Source organism: Carcharhinus amblyrhynchos, chromosome 2 (assembly GCF_965287045.1).
Source record: "Carcharhinus amblyrhynchos chromosome 2, sCarAmb.v2.hapA, whole genome shotgun sequence".
NCBI classification, from domain to species: Eukaryota; Metazoa; Chordata; class Chondrichthyes; order Carcharhiniformes; family Carcharhinidae; genus Carcharhinus; species Carcharhinus amblyrhynchos.
Window position 1 is genome coordinate 78,475,677 of NC_137325.1, and position 14,853 is coordinate 78,490,529.

Sequence of the window (14,853 nt, forward strand, 5' to 3'; positions counted from 1 at the left end):
TCTGTATTTGTGGAGTTCTGAACAGTAAATTCCTGACATCAGAATAGAAGCAGCAATCATATTTGGTCTATGATGGTGAAGGCAAGCATGAAATTCACCTTGATGACAATTGGTACAGATAACACCTTCCTGTTCCTAACCTGCCGATGTTTGGGGAAATTTTAACATGGGTGAAAAAGTGGATTTGGGTATAAGTTGAGGCGAACTCCAAGAAAAACGCAAGTTTGTTGAGAAGCTGACTTCAACCCTTTATGTTCTCCATTTAACTGTAGTACATGATGCATTGTGCAACCAAGTTCTTGGATTGACAGGTTGTCAAATTCAACTGTTAATTTTTAATTACAGCGAATTGAAGATACATACTATAAATATATATACATACTATAAAGGTGCCATCTAGACCTTAGAGGTGCAAGCCTGGCCTAAAATTTGGTGCACTTAATTATTTTGTCAGCGTAGATGCCACTGATATCATGGTACTTTGCACTTCAGATGAGGATCAAGGAGACCACCAGCAACACTAGTGTCTATACTATGAACAACCTGCTTCTCACAGCTCTGTAGCTCCACAGAAAGGAGGACATCAGCAAAGATGCAGCTCTTAGCAGGCAATATGCAGCACAAAGTCTACCGATAGAGGATATGCTTTCTCTGTAAATGAATGTTTCAGAAGCATCAGGTGGTTGTATTAAGTGGTGGCAGGCATTTACAGCCTTTAGGTGACCACAACAAACCAGTGACAGGCAGTCTCTACCACTCAACATTTTAAGCTCTAAAGCTTAGCTCTAAAGGTTTCCAGGACACATTCTTAGACATTTGCAGGATCTTGTTGACAGTGGCTCACAAATGCATAAATCAATAGTGGGCCCATTTCAAGCAACCCGCTGGCCAGCCGCATTTTTAAAGGGCACCCCAACCTCCACACTCGGAGACAGGCTCTCCTCCCACAAAAAGTTAAATGTGCTTTTCCCACTGACCAGGGGAGCCACCAAAGAGGGACGTTCTCATCTCTACCCACAAATAACGGGTCACTCATCCCCCCAAACCCCCACTATGCACACAGGTTTGCTTTGAAGTCGCTGAGGCTTCCCAGCAAAGAGGAAATTAAGCCACAAACTGTCAATCAGGCTTAGACTCTGTCAACATTGCAGTCAGAATCAATGGGGTACTTGAGATGTATTACGTACAGAGAGAAAAAAATAACCAGGTGGCTGGAGGATACAGAAATCCATTGAACTAACAGCTGAATCTTTTACGAGGCATTGCACATTGAATTTTTTTACAGATCAAAGGCTTCAAGAGCAACGGAGAGGGTTTCAATGATTTCAGCTTGCTGGAAGTCTCAGCAAGTTCAAATCAAAGTTGTGTGCATACATTGGGTTTGTGTGCACAGCTGTGCAAACTATTTTTCCAAGGTTAAGATGACTGATCCATAATTCTCTGAACATTCGTCTTCCTTCAAATATGCAAAATGCATTAGTTATCCGCCAGTCCTGTGGCACCACATCGTTTCCTACTGTGAAATGTAAATAGTAATGCCTCTGCTATCTCTTCCCTTGATTCTTTTTAAACATGTGAATGCCATACATCCAGACCAGGACTGGGCTGAGTCAGAGTTTGTTTAGGTTATTCACTACAGCCCCTTTTAATTTTAAAAGCACTCATTTCATTGCACTTCTCAATGTCAGGTCTACCTGTTCCATCACCCTGTTCATATTTGAGGCTGTTACACCTCTCTTGAATGGCAGTGATTTGGTCCTGGCAGCTATCAGGCTACTGAAATGCCTTTCGCGTGGAGGGAAGGACTGATGTGAGTAGGTTGTATCTAAAAAAGCAACAACCTCAATTCTTCCTGAACCTGCTTTGTCATATACTTTGCTTGTGTCATTATAACCAAATAAGAACATAAGAAATAGGAGCAAGAGTAGGCCATCTGGCCCTTCGAGCCTGCCCCGCCATTCAATAAGATCATGGCTGATCTGTCATGGCTCAGTTCCACTTGCCCGCCCTCTCCCCATAACCCCTAATCCCCTCTCTTATCAAAAACCCATCAACCCGCTTCTTAAAAATATTTAGCGAGGTAGCCTCCACCACTTCAACAGGCAGAGAATTCCAGAGATTCACCACCCTTTGAGTGAAGAAGTTCTTCCTCAACTCCGTTCTAAACCGTCCCCCCCCCCACCTTTATTTTGAGGCTGTGCCCCCTAGTCCTACTGTCCTTTGAGCGGGAAGAGTCTCTCCACCTCTATCCTATCCATCCCATTCATCATCTTATACGTCTCAATGAGATCTCCCCTCATTCTTCTAAACTCCAACGAGTACAAGCCTAGTTTATTCAGCCTCTCCTCATAGTTCAACCCCCTCAACTCTGGCATCAGCCTAGTAAACCTCCTCTGCACTCCCTCCAAGGCCAAAATATCCTTGCGTAAGTACGGCGCCCAAAACTGCACACAGTACTCCAGCTGCGGCCTCACCAATGCCCTATATAGCCTCAGCAAGACCTCCCTACTTTTATATTCAATCCCCCTCGCTATGAAGGCCAGCATCCCATTTGCCTTCCTGACCACCTGCTGCACCTGCAAGCTGGGTTTTTGCGACTCATGCACAAGGACCCCGAGGTCCCTCTGCACCGTCACATGCTGCAGTTTTTCTCCATGTAAGTAATAATCCTTCCTACCATTATTCCTACCAAAGTGGACCACCTCGCACTTGCCAACATTAAATTCCATTTGCCAGTTCCTGGCCCATTCGCCCAGCCTATCTAGATCCTTCTGCAGACTCTCCATACCCTCCGCACAATTTGCCTTTCCACCAATCTTGATGTCATCGGCAAATTTCGACACCATACACTCGGTTCCCTCCTCCAGGTCATCTATATAAATGGTAAATAGCTGAGGCCCCAGCACCGACCCCTGAGGCGCTCCACTAGTCACCATCCGCCAATCCGAATAGCACCCATTGACCCCCACTCTCTGCCTCCTATTTGACAACCAGTCCTCTATCCACACTAACACCCGACCCCAACTCCATGTCCCCTGACCTTCTGCAATAACCTCTTGTGAGGTACCTTGTCAAACGCCTTCTGAAAATCAAGAAAGACCACATCCACCGGCTCTCCTCTATCCACCGCCCTAGACACATCCTCATAGAACGCCAGTAAATTTGTCAGACACGACTTCTCCTTAATGAAACCGTGCTGCGTCTGCTCTATCAAGCAATTCCCCTCAAGATGCTTCGCTATTTCCTCCTTGATGACAGATTCTAACATTTTACCTACAACAGACGTTAAACTAACCGGCCTATAATTCCCCGCCTTTTGCCTGGCACCCTTCTTAAACAATGGCATAACATTAGCCATTTTCCAATCTTCCGGCACTTCCCCGGAATCCAGCGACGTCTGGAAAATAACCACCAAGGCATCCATTATCACCTCCGCCATTTCTTTCAGAACCCTCGGATGCATTCCATCCGGTCCTGGGGACTTGTCCAAAATCAGCCCCTCCAGTCTGTCGAGCACCGCCTCTCTAGTAACAGTAATGTCATCGAGACCCTCCAGTCCTACCACCTTTCCATCTCTAACACCCGGCAAATTATTCACGTCCTCCTCCGTGAAGACCAAAACAAAAAAGTCATTCAAGACCTCAGCCATTTCCCCATCCCCTACCACTAAGTCCCCCTTCTCATCCTCAGTGGTTCCAAATCCCCAATGGTTCCAAAAATAATTCTTAAAACAGGTTGCAGCATCACAGCTATTCCACCAAATGACTCTGTTTTAAGACCCGTGTTTAAAACTTTCCCAGGCCTCACAATCACTGTAACTTTTCCAGTCTACAACGTTCTGAGAAAAGTTCCAGTTGCTTACACAACCAGAAACCCTTCATCTCAAGATTGGCAGCTGAGCTTTCAGCAATCTGGGCCCAAAGTGCTAAAAGTTCCTCCCTCCAGCTTGTGTGATTACTCCTCTGTTAACGACCTTCAAAAGTTTTGCTACATTAAAAGCACAACGTAAACACAGTTTGTTATTGAGTCCACCACTCAATTTGTACAATCACTTTCTTTCACATCAGATGAAGTGGATTTTGCGTTTTTCTCCCCACTCAATTCTTGCTGCTCTTATCATTATAATATTACTGGACTAACAATTCAGAGGCCCCGACTAATAGTCCAGAGACCATGGTAGCTGGAAGAATTTAAATGCATTTTTTTAATAAATCCAGAATATGCTGCTCTCATTAATGATAACCATGAAACTACAGGACTGATGTAAAACACAAAACCACATCCTGCAAAGTCCTATTAATCAACATCTGAAAGCTTGTGTCACATTCGTTCATGTGCTACCTTGGTGTCAAGGTCAATTATTCTCGCCTCACCTCTTGAATTCAACTTTTTTGTCCATTTATGAACCAAAGATGTAGTAAGGTCTAGCCAGGTGGCCTAATGGGCCCAAACTGACCATCATTAAGCAGGTGACTGCTGTGCATGAACTGCGTGATAGCATTGTCAAAGACACTATGGACTGACTGGGCAATAACTGGTCATACATCTGATTTGTCCTGCATTTTGTGGGCAGGACATTCTTCAACAATTTTACACATTGTCAGATAGATGCCAACATTGTACCTATACTCAAATAACTTGTCTAGAGGCATGGGTCTCTAGCACAAGTCTTTAGTATTACACCTTAGTGATGTAAAAGTCCACAATCCTTGATTTATCTAATGCCTTCAGCCATTTCTTGATACTATGTGGAGTGAATCAAATTGACTGAAGACTGATGCCCATGATGCTGGGGACTACAAAAGGAGGCAAGAATAATCCACTTGGTACGTCTGGCCAAAAATGGTTGCAAATCTTTGGTAGTTTTAAAATCATTTGTTTTAGTGTGACTATCATTGCAGTTTGATTAATATGTTAAGCATTTTTGGAAATTAAGCAAATTGGCAAAAGCCATTCTTTTAAAAACTAAACCAGAATTATTGCAAACCTGTCAGATAGATTAAGTAGACATCCTTAATTGTGAGACAGTTACATAGTAATTCATTAATAGATATATTATGAAGGTCTGTAGTGTAATCTGGAATATAGAAATTTATAACTTTTATAATTATAAACATTAACATTTGATTAATAGACTCAAAATGTATGAGAATTACAAGATGTGCCCTTTTCAAATGAACAGAAAAATGGCATCATTGTCTGTTTAACCTTGACAGGAGGAGTGAATAGTCTCCTATTTAAGATGTCTCAGATTTAAATGACAGACAGCTATGTTAACCAATTTTTGGTGGATAGTTACTTATATCTCTTGAGTTAGCCCAAGGAAGAAGCAATGTCTTAAAATTGAGAAAATGGGCATAACTGGCTAAATACCAATAAGCTAACTCTGACTACATTATTGACTAGTTCGTTATTTTCCAACAACTGACTAAGGTTCTACATCTTTAAGATGTAGAAAAATCAACTCAAGAAGCCATATTGGTAGAGAGATGGAGAGAGAGATGCTTACTGAGAGGTGTTGGTTTTATATTTTATCCATGTTTTCAGAAGCATATCACGTCCTGGTTTGAGAAGGGTGGTGAAAAGTCTGTTCGATTGTTAAAGCTTTCTCTTCTTACTGTAAATTACTTTTTCTAACTGCTAATTACTGTTAGTTGACATTTGCTTTTTACCTTTGACTTGTTAGCTTTTTAGTGGTTAGTAGAATTAGGGACCTTGAGGTGAAGGATCCTCTTGGAGAGAGTGATCATTGCATGGTGGAGTTTCTGTTGCAGATGGAGGAGGAGAAAGTGGGTTCCCGGACACGCGTCCTTTGTTTGAATAGAGGGGAGTATGGTAGGATGAGAGAAGAATTGGCGAATGTGGACTGGGGGAGCGCGTTGGAAGGTAGGTCTGCTGAGGAGCAGTGGAGGATCTTTAAGGAGATCTTTCTTGGTGCTCAGCAGAAATTTATTCCGATGGTCAAAAAGGACAGTAGGAGGAGAGGTAATAAGCCGTGGATAACGAAGGAGGTGAAGGAAAGTGTTAAATTAAAAGCGGAGGAATTTAGAGTAGCTAAGAGCAGTGGGTGAGAAGAGGATTGGGAAAGGTTTAAATGTCAACAAAGACTGACAAAGAAGTTGATAAAGGAGGGTAGGAGAAGCTATGAAGCTGGGCTAGCACTTAATATAAAAAAGGATAGCAAGAGTTTTTATAAATATATAAAAAGGAAGAGGCTGGCTAGGGTGAACGTTGGTTCTTTAGAGGATGAGAAAGGGGAGCTAGTGGTAGGGGATGGGGATATGGCTAAGGTCTTGAATACCTTTTTTGTTTCTGTCTTCACGGAGGAGGATGTGAATAATTTGCCGGGTGTTAGCGATGGAAAGGTGGTAGGACTGGAGGGTCTTAATGACATTACTGTTACTAGAGAGGTGGTGCTCGACAGACTGGAGGGGCTGATTGTGGACAAGTCCCCAGGACCGGATGGAATGCATCCGAGGGTTCTGAAAGAAATGGCGGAGGTTATAGTGGATGCCTTGGTGGTTATTTTCCAGACGTCGCTGGATTCCGGGGAACTGCCGGAAGATTGGAAAACGGCTAATGTTACGCCGTTGTTTAAGAAGGGTGCCAGGCAAAAGGCAGGGAATTATAGGCCAGTTAGTTTAACGTCTGTGGTAGGTAAAATGTTAGAATCCGTCATTAAGGAGGAAACTGCGAGGCATCTTGAAGGGAATTGCTTGATAGGGCAGACGCAACACGGTTTCATTAAAGGGAAGTCGTGTCTGACAAATTTACTGGAGTTCTATGAGGATGTGTCTAGGGCAGTGGATAGAGGAGAGCCGGTGGATATGGTTTTTCTGGATTTTCAGAAGGCGTTTGACAAGGTACCTCACAAGAGGTTATTGCAGAAGGTCAGGGGACATGGAGTTGGGGGTAGGGTGTTAGCGTGGATAGAGGATTGGTTGTCAAATAGGAGGCAGAGAGTGGGGGTCAATGGGTGCTATTCGGATTGGTGGTTGGTGACTAGTGGGGTGCCCCAGGGGTCGGTGCTGGGGCCTCAGCTATTTACCATTTACCATTTATATAGATGATCTGGAGGAGGGAACCGAGTGCAGGGTGTCGAAATTTGCTGATGACACCAAGATTGGGGGAAAGGCAAAATGTGCGGAGGGTGTGGAGAGTCTGCAGAAGGATCTAGATAGGCTGGGCGAATGGGCCAGGAAATGGCAAATGGAATTTAATGTTGGCAAGTGTGAGGTGGTCCACTTTGGTAGGAAGAATGGTAGGAAGGACTATTACTTACAGGGCGAAAAACTGCAGCAGGCGGCGGTGCAGAGGGACCTCGGGGTCCTTGTGCATGAGTCGCAAAAACCCAGCTTGCAGGTGCAGCAGGTGGTCAGGAAGGCAAATGGGATGCTGGCCTTCATAGCGAGGGGGATTGAATATAAAAGTAGGGAGGTCTTGCTGCAGCTGTATAGGGCATTGGTGAGGCCGCAGCTGGAGTACTGTGTGCAGTTTTGGGCGCCGCACCTGCGCAAGGATATTTTGGCCCTGGAGGGAGTGCAGAGGAGGTTTACTAGGCTGATACCGGAGTTGAGGGGATTGAGCTATGAGGAGAGGCTGAATAAACTAGGCTTGTACTCGTTAGAGTTTAGAAGAATGAGGGAAGATCTCATTGAGACGTATAAGATGATGAATGGGATGGATAGGATAGAGGTGGAGAGACTCTTCCCGCTCAAAAAAGACAGTAAGACTAGGGGGCACAGCCTCAAGATAAAGGGGAGGCAGTTTAGAACGGAGTTGAGGAGGAACTTCTTCACTCAAAGGGTGGTGAATCTCTGGAATTCTCTGCCCGTTGAAGTGGTGGAGGCTGCCTCGCTAAATATTTTTAAGAAGCGGGTTGATGGGTTCTTGATAAGAGAGGGGATTAGGGGTTATGGGGAGAGGGCGGGAAAGTGGAACTGAGCCACGACAGATCAGCCATGATCTTATTGAATGGCGGGGCAGGCTCGAAGGGCTAGATGGCCTACTCCTGCTCCTATTTCTTATTTAGTGTTCTTTCTTATCATGCAGTTAAGTCTCTAGAACCTAGAGTCATTTACAATTTGGAGGTTATTGCCACAGTCCAAAAGATCTGCTAGTTAAGTGCATTTGTCTGAACAGGTGCTGGACTGTGGCAACTAAGGGAATTTCACAGTGACTTCATTGCAATGTTAATGTAAGTCATACTTGTGACTAATAAACAAACTTTGACTTTACAAATACAGAGAAATCTTCAAACCTCTCTACGCCATACAAAATTAAGTATGCTACCTACTAAGCAGAAAGGCATACTTTCTACAGTGAAGCAATACTATATATACATACTAGTGAAGCAATAAACTTTAAAGTAGCTGAAGCTGCTGAGAAGTATCATAGCAGTACATTCAGGAATGAACTTACAAGATTATTTACAGATCTAGGGAAAGTGAAGACCAAGTACCATATCACCCTACAATCTGATGCTAAGTCAATCTACCTCTTTACATGGAGGGAAATCCCTCACCCACTCTTGGGCAAAGCCAAGGGTGAAATTGAAAAGATGCTCCAGCAAAGAATTATCCTTCTGATCACTATGCCAACAAAATTCAGAAACGGTCCTAAAGCCAAACAGCTCTATAAAAATCTGCCTGGATTTAATTCAACTAAACAAATCAACGGAACATTGATGCCCTCAGTGAATGACATCTTTGGCAAAATAACAGAGTATTTCGATTCAGGAAATTGGATGCAAACAGATTTTGGCAGTTGCTTCTGGACAAAAATTCCAGATTGTTGAACACATTTAGAATGCCATTTCATTGTAATTGTTTCAATAGGCTACCTTTTGACGTTATGTTTGCACCTGAAATTTTCCAGAGAGCATAGTCACAATTGAGAGAATGCATGAAAGGAGTAACATGCCATATGGACAACACACTTATACAACTTTCTCCACCTCCTGACTTTCCAATGCCTGTCCAAGGCAAAAGTCAGAAGCGTGACAGAAGATTCTCCACTTTCCTGGATGAGCATAGCTCCAACAACACAAGCCTAGCATTATTCAGGACAGTACAACCCACTTGATTGGCACCTCATCCACCACCTTAAGCACTCACTCCCTTTACCACCAACACACAGTGGCAGCAGTGTGTACCATAATCAAAATAAATTGCAGCAAATTACTAAAGCTCCTTCAATAGTTCTTCTAAATCCCATCTAGATTGAGAAGGGCAAGAGCAGCACAAGCATAGAAACACCATTACCTTCAAATCCCCTTCCAAATCACATCCTGACTTGGTCACTGTTTCTGGGCCAGCTCTCTTCCTAATAGTACTTGGGTCTGACTACATTACATGGACTAGAGCCATTGAAGAAAGTATCTCACCATCATCTTATCAAAGACAACTGGTATTAACAACAAATGCTGACCTTGCCAACAATAAGAAGTCTCACAACACCAGACTAAAGTCCAACAGGTTTATTTGGTAGCAAACGCCATTAGCTTTCGGAGTGCTGCTCCTTCGTCAGGTAACACAGGCATCTCCACATCATGTCTTGCCAACAATGCCAGAATAAAAAGAAGCAGATTCTAGAAGAGTACATTACCAAGATCCTAGTGGAATTGTCAAATTTTCAAAACTTTTAAAAAAAGAGCCGAAGTGAACCACTAATGTTTGAAACCTAGGTCAAAATTTTCAGCTTCCTGCAGGTTTTCCCGTGCCGCAGGCAATAAGCTATTGGATGCTAACAGGATCATTTGTTACTCAAACTCAATAGCAATTTGTATGGCTCGCCAACCTCCACTGCTAGGATCCTGCTGTGGAAGGTGGACTTCAGCAGCTGGAGGAGCTCCTCCAGTTCAATAACAAACTATTAACAAATATATTTAATATTATGCTAGCAAAACTTTATAAGACACAGTTTCTTATAAAGTTTAAATACATAAACATGACAAGTTCCATTTCTAGAGTTTGAAACTATGTTTTGCAAGTTTCTCACCGTAGAATCTCTGATGTAATATGGCAAGATTCCTTCCCCATGAGGTGCTATTCTTTTAAGATCTGCTAATGTGACATATCTATAGAGAAAAACAACATACATCTTATGAAGAGGAATTGCATGTTATAAATGCAATTCTGGTCTTTGCATACCAAGAATGCACATCATGAATTTGGGTACAAGTGCCCTTGGGTGAACAGAGAAACAAGATAAGAGCTTAACACCAACACTGTGACAGACATGGTTAACAGCAAAAAAAAAGCCTAAAAAATATAAAGGGAATCAAAATGATTAGAAATGCTGAGAGGAACTTTGGAAAAGAGATTACGAAAGGAAATTGTAAAGATCTTAAGTAAATATTCCAGGATCCTATAAACTCTGAAACAGTCCCAGCAGATTGGAGGGTAGTTCGTGTCACTCCAATATTCAAAAAGAGAGGTAGAGAGAAATTAGGGAATTACAGACCAGCAAGCCTAACATCGGTAGTGGGAAAAATTCCCCAAATCCATTATCAAAGACTTAATGGCAGAGCATTTAGAAAGCAGTGGCAGGATCAGATATAGTCAGTATGGATTTATGAAGGGAAAAATCATGCCCGACAAATCTTATGGAATTCTTTGAAGATGTAACTAGTAGGGTTGACAAGGGGGAGCCAATCTATGTGATATATTTGGATTTTCAGAAAGTATTTGACAAAGTTCTACATAAGAGATTATTGTGCAAGATGGGATTGGGGGAGATGTAGAGATGCATACAAAACTGGTTGGCAGAGAGAAAACGAAGAGTAGGAATTAATGGATGCTACTCAAATTGGCAGGCAGTAACTAATGGGGTGCCACAGGGATCAGTGCTGGGACCTCCACTATTCAGAATATATATTAATGATTTGATGAGAAAACAAAATATAACATCCCAAAGTTTGCAGATGATATCAAGTTGGGTGGGAGGGTGAACTGTGACAAGGATGAAGAGATCTTTCAGAATCATCTGGACAGGTTGGGTGGCTGGGAAAATCAATGGCAGATGAAGTATAATTTGGATAAATGTGAGGTTATTCACTTTGGAAGCAAAAACAAGGCGGCAGATTACTACCTGAATGGCTGTAAATTGGGAGAGGGGAGTGTGCAGTGGGATCTCGGTGTCCTCATGCACTAGTTGCTGAAATTAAACATGCAAGTGCAGCAGGCAGTAAAGACAGCAAATGGTATGCTTTTATTGCAAGAGATTGCGAGTACAGGAGCAGGGTTGTGCTGCTGCAATTGTACAAGGCCTTGGTGAAGCCATACCTAGAATAGTGTGTGCAGTGTTGGTCTCCTTCTCTGAGGAAGGACATTCTTACTCTCAAGGGAGAGCAGCGAAGGTTTACCAGGCTGATTCCAGGGATGGTGGGACTTACGTGAGGAGAGATCGACTAGGTTAGGATTGTTTTCGCTGGAGTTCAGACAAATGAGGGGGGATCTCACAGAAACTTATAAAATTCTAACAGGACTAGACAAGGTGGTTGCAGGGAGGATGTTCCCAATGGTGGGTGTATCCAGAACCAGGGTTCATAATCTGAGGATTCAGGGTAGACCATATAGGACAGAAATGAGGAGACATTTCTTCACCAAAAAGTAGATAGCCTGTGGAATTCATTACCACAGGAAGTAGTTTATGCTAAAACATTGAATCTATTCAAAAGGCAGTTAGATATAGCACTTGGGGTGCTTGGGATCAAAGGTAATGGGGAGAAAGGAGGATTAGGTTACTGAGTTGAATGATCAGCCATGATTGTGATGAATGGCGGGAGCAGGCCAAATGACCTCCTCCTGCTCCTATCTTCTATGTTTCTATAAAAATACAATAATAGTAAAGTGTTAGGACCAAATAGAGACGCAAAAGGAAATGGAGCATAAATGAGAACTGGAGAAACCAAATGGGTACTTTACCTCAACTTTCTCAGAAACATGATACAATGTGAATAAGAGGGGTTTTGGGTTTCCTGCCAAAGTTATAGCAAATAAATGCAGAACCGCTGCAGAAATTAATGGTGCATAAATTTTAAGATTGACCCCAAAAAGGGATGGAGAGCAAAGTTAGGATGCATTGAAATTCAAGCTTTAATATAGACCTGTGATTAAATTATTTACATTGCATAAGTCTTCCATGACATTACCTTTGTTGATCATTACAAATACAGAAAATCCTTCATGATTATCTTACCATCAATAATTAACACATTTCACAACACTGAACTCAAAAATTACAAAAGAAACAGAAATTTGAAAACATTACAACTCGATATTCTCGAAATTAATATCTTAAGTAATTTAATTTAAATAGTAAATAAATTAAAATACATGGCCTCAAACCTTTCTGCTCTTAAATATAACTCAGCAATGTTATGTTCTTATATTAAGCACAGTTGGTGTGGTCTAAAAAACTCAAAACTTTTGGTGACACGCACCAGGTTTGGTAGTTATAAGTGAAAATATTTTATCATCAGGCACAGTCCATGCTCTGTATATGAACACAGTCTACTTGTATTCTATTTAACTGCCAAATATGAATATATTTTTTAAAAAACAGAACACTGTTCTTTGTTTTCCAACTTACCCACGTGGTTTGTAGATGTCCGATAATGTAAACAAAATATCAATTTCCATAGGTGTCACTTCACCAAGTTCCTGGGCAGCCAGAGTAAATTCCTCTGAATAAAAATCGTACAATATTGCTTCATTATTTAACATTAGAAACAGACTATGCATCTTCGATTACTACACATAAGGTATTAATTAAATATGGATCAGTGCAATAGGGCATGTGGAAATTTGCATGCAGCAGTCCCAATAGGTCTAACTAATGAAGTATTTTTGCTGCTGTAAGAATAAACAATTAAAGTTGTCCGAAAAGAATGATTACAATTTCAGTCCAAGCATATAGGGCAGTTTACTGTACTGTAATACATGTTACAGAATACTTAAAATTAACTATAAAGCTATTTTTATAAAGTGTCATTTTGGAAGTTAGCTTAGAGCTTTTAAAATCCCCATGAATCTGACTCTCACCAATTTAAATTGGAAGTAGATGCAAAATAAAGTACAAAGTAACAAAGGTGTACGGGAGGAATAGAGAGTTAAAATGCAGTGGGCAAAAGATGTGTCACAGATTAAACTGAGCTAGCAGTGACTGATTTTTAAAAACAGCATATGCATATCTATCCCCTTCCCACTTTTAAATCTGGGAAATATCTGGAAGGAACAATCAGAAATCCTTCTAACCTTTACCAACATGCATATTCCTATTGGAGCCAGATATGGTATGGTAGACTCCTATAATGTGCTCCATGTTGTTAAGGAGAGAGTTAAAACCATTATAGTAGGAGAAGCTGACTCGATGGTTTGTTGTACCTCCTGCTGCCTACAAGTAATTACAGAAAACAAAAATATTAAACTTTACTCTAATGTCATTCATATATTTTGAACTGAAAATACTTCTGAATAAAACGCCTTACGTAAAACACAGTCACTTGGGTTAAACAAATCTTAAATTATGTAGTTAAGGCTGACCCTATCCACTAAGTTTTATGAAATTTCTACAATAACTAATTGGCAAAACACAAACCAACTCATTCCGATTATCCCAACAATGACATAACGGGAACCCCAAAGTTGAAAATCTGGATTCCCATTTGAAAACTTTTAAATATAATTATCAGGCCTTTATGCCTGATAGTGCCCCTTTAGATTGTCCATTCACATCAGGATGAGGGCATGCCAACACATATCATGCACCTGAGATCAGAATTGCCAACAGCAGGAACTAATTATCCTGTATCACAGGCAGTGCTGGAAGTGTTCAGGGGATATTCTGCTGGAGAGAGGTAGGGGTGGGAATTGTTGCACAAATGGGGTTCCATAGGGGTGGTGAGGAAGATATGAGGATTCCATGGGGTGACTGGGCGTTCCAGGAAATGGGGGATTCTATTTTTAATTTTTTGTACTAGGGTCCCAAAAATTAAAAAAAAGTAATTGCTGGCATGGTGCGGCCCACCCTTTCATTCATTTTTGTTTGGAGCGCTGAACTATACAACAGGGAAAGGCACCTTCGGGACTGGCAGCTTCCTCTCCATTTTTTCAGCCCACAGCGCCACTCTGCCTATTTTGAGAAAATTCCACCCATAGTCTTTCAATGTTGCAGGATTCTTAATGAAACATTTTCACGTTGGCTGTTAATATGGGCGATGTTCCTTGTCTGGAGTGTATCATTCCTTTGGCCCTTACTGCCTTGGTGACTATTGCTGTTCCATTGCAGTTGCTGGTGACTTGCAGAACACTGGGATTGATGGTAGGTCTGTACTCAGTACGGTTGATGACATCCCTTCTCCCTGATGGTCCAACTACTGTGAAGGAACAGCTTTGTGCTTTGAAGGAGAAATTTTGCTGGTTCTGCTTATATGCCTGTGGTTGCATCAGTATACTTGGTGAGTCGTTTCCACCGCATACAACTGAGGTGACAATTTAACTATGCATGTGCCAAAGTCCCACATTGTCCAACTCTTGCTAAGAGCACTGAAGATTTGCATGCTGACTGGCTCTCCAATACTCAGTTCTGATAATGGTTTGACAGTTTTGTCAAACTGAAATTTGGCTGTCACTTCACTCGCACCTGTTCATATTTGTGGTTTTGGTAGCTTTTTAGTCTTGGAAAAGTAGTGGAATGGCATCAGTCTCTGGATTGGACCACTTTCCATGTCTTCAGTCAGTGTCTCTCTCTACCCAACGCTTGCCTTGCACACATCTGTGCTAAATTTGCTTTATTTTCACTACTGCTAGAGACAATTGTAGTGCTGAATTCCCCTATCCTGCGTGAATT

General features: G+C 41.8%; 1 protein-coding gene across 1 annotated transcript in view; it reads right to left on the reverse strand.

The window, feature by feature from the left end:
* The window catches only part of slc25a13 (solute carrier family 25 member 13), a 195,486-nt gene that overhangs the window by 47,725 nt on the left and 132,908 nt on the right, over positions 1-14,853 (reverse strand). Inside the window, exons 7-9 of the mRNA XM_080214583.1 lie at positions 13,260-13,398; positions 12,595-12,688; positions 10,000-10,078 (exon numbers count right to left, since the gene is read on the reverse strand). Coding sequence (XP_080070709.1) covers positions 10,000-10,078; positions 12,595-12,688; positions 13,260-13,398 — 312 coding nt within the window. The remainder of the gene's footprint in view (positions 1-9,999; positions 10,079-12,594; positions 12,689-13,259; positions 13,399-14,853) is intronic.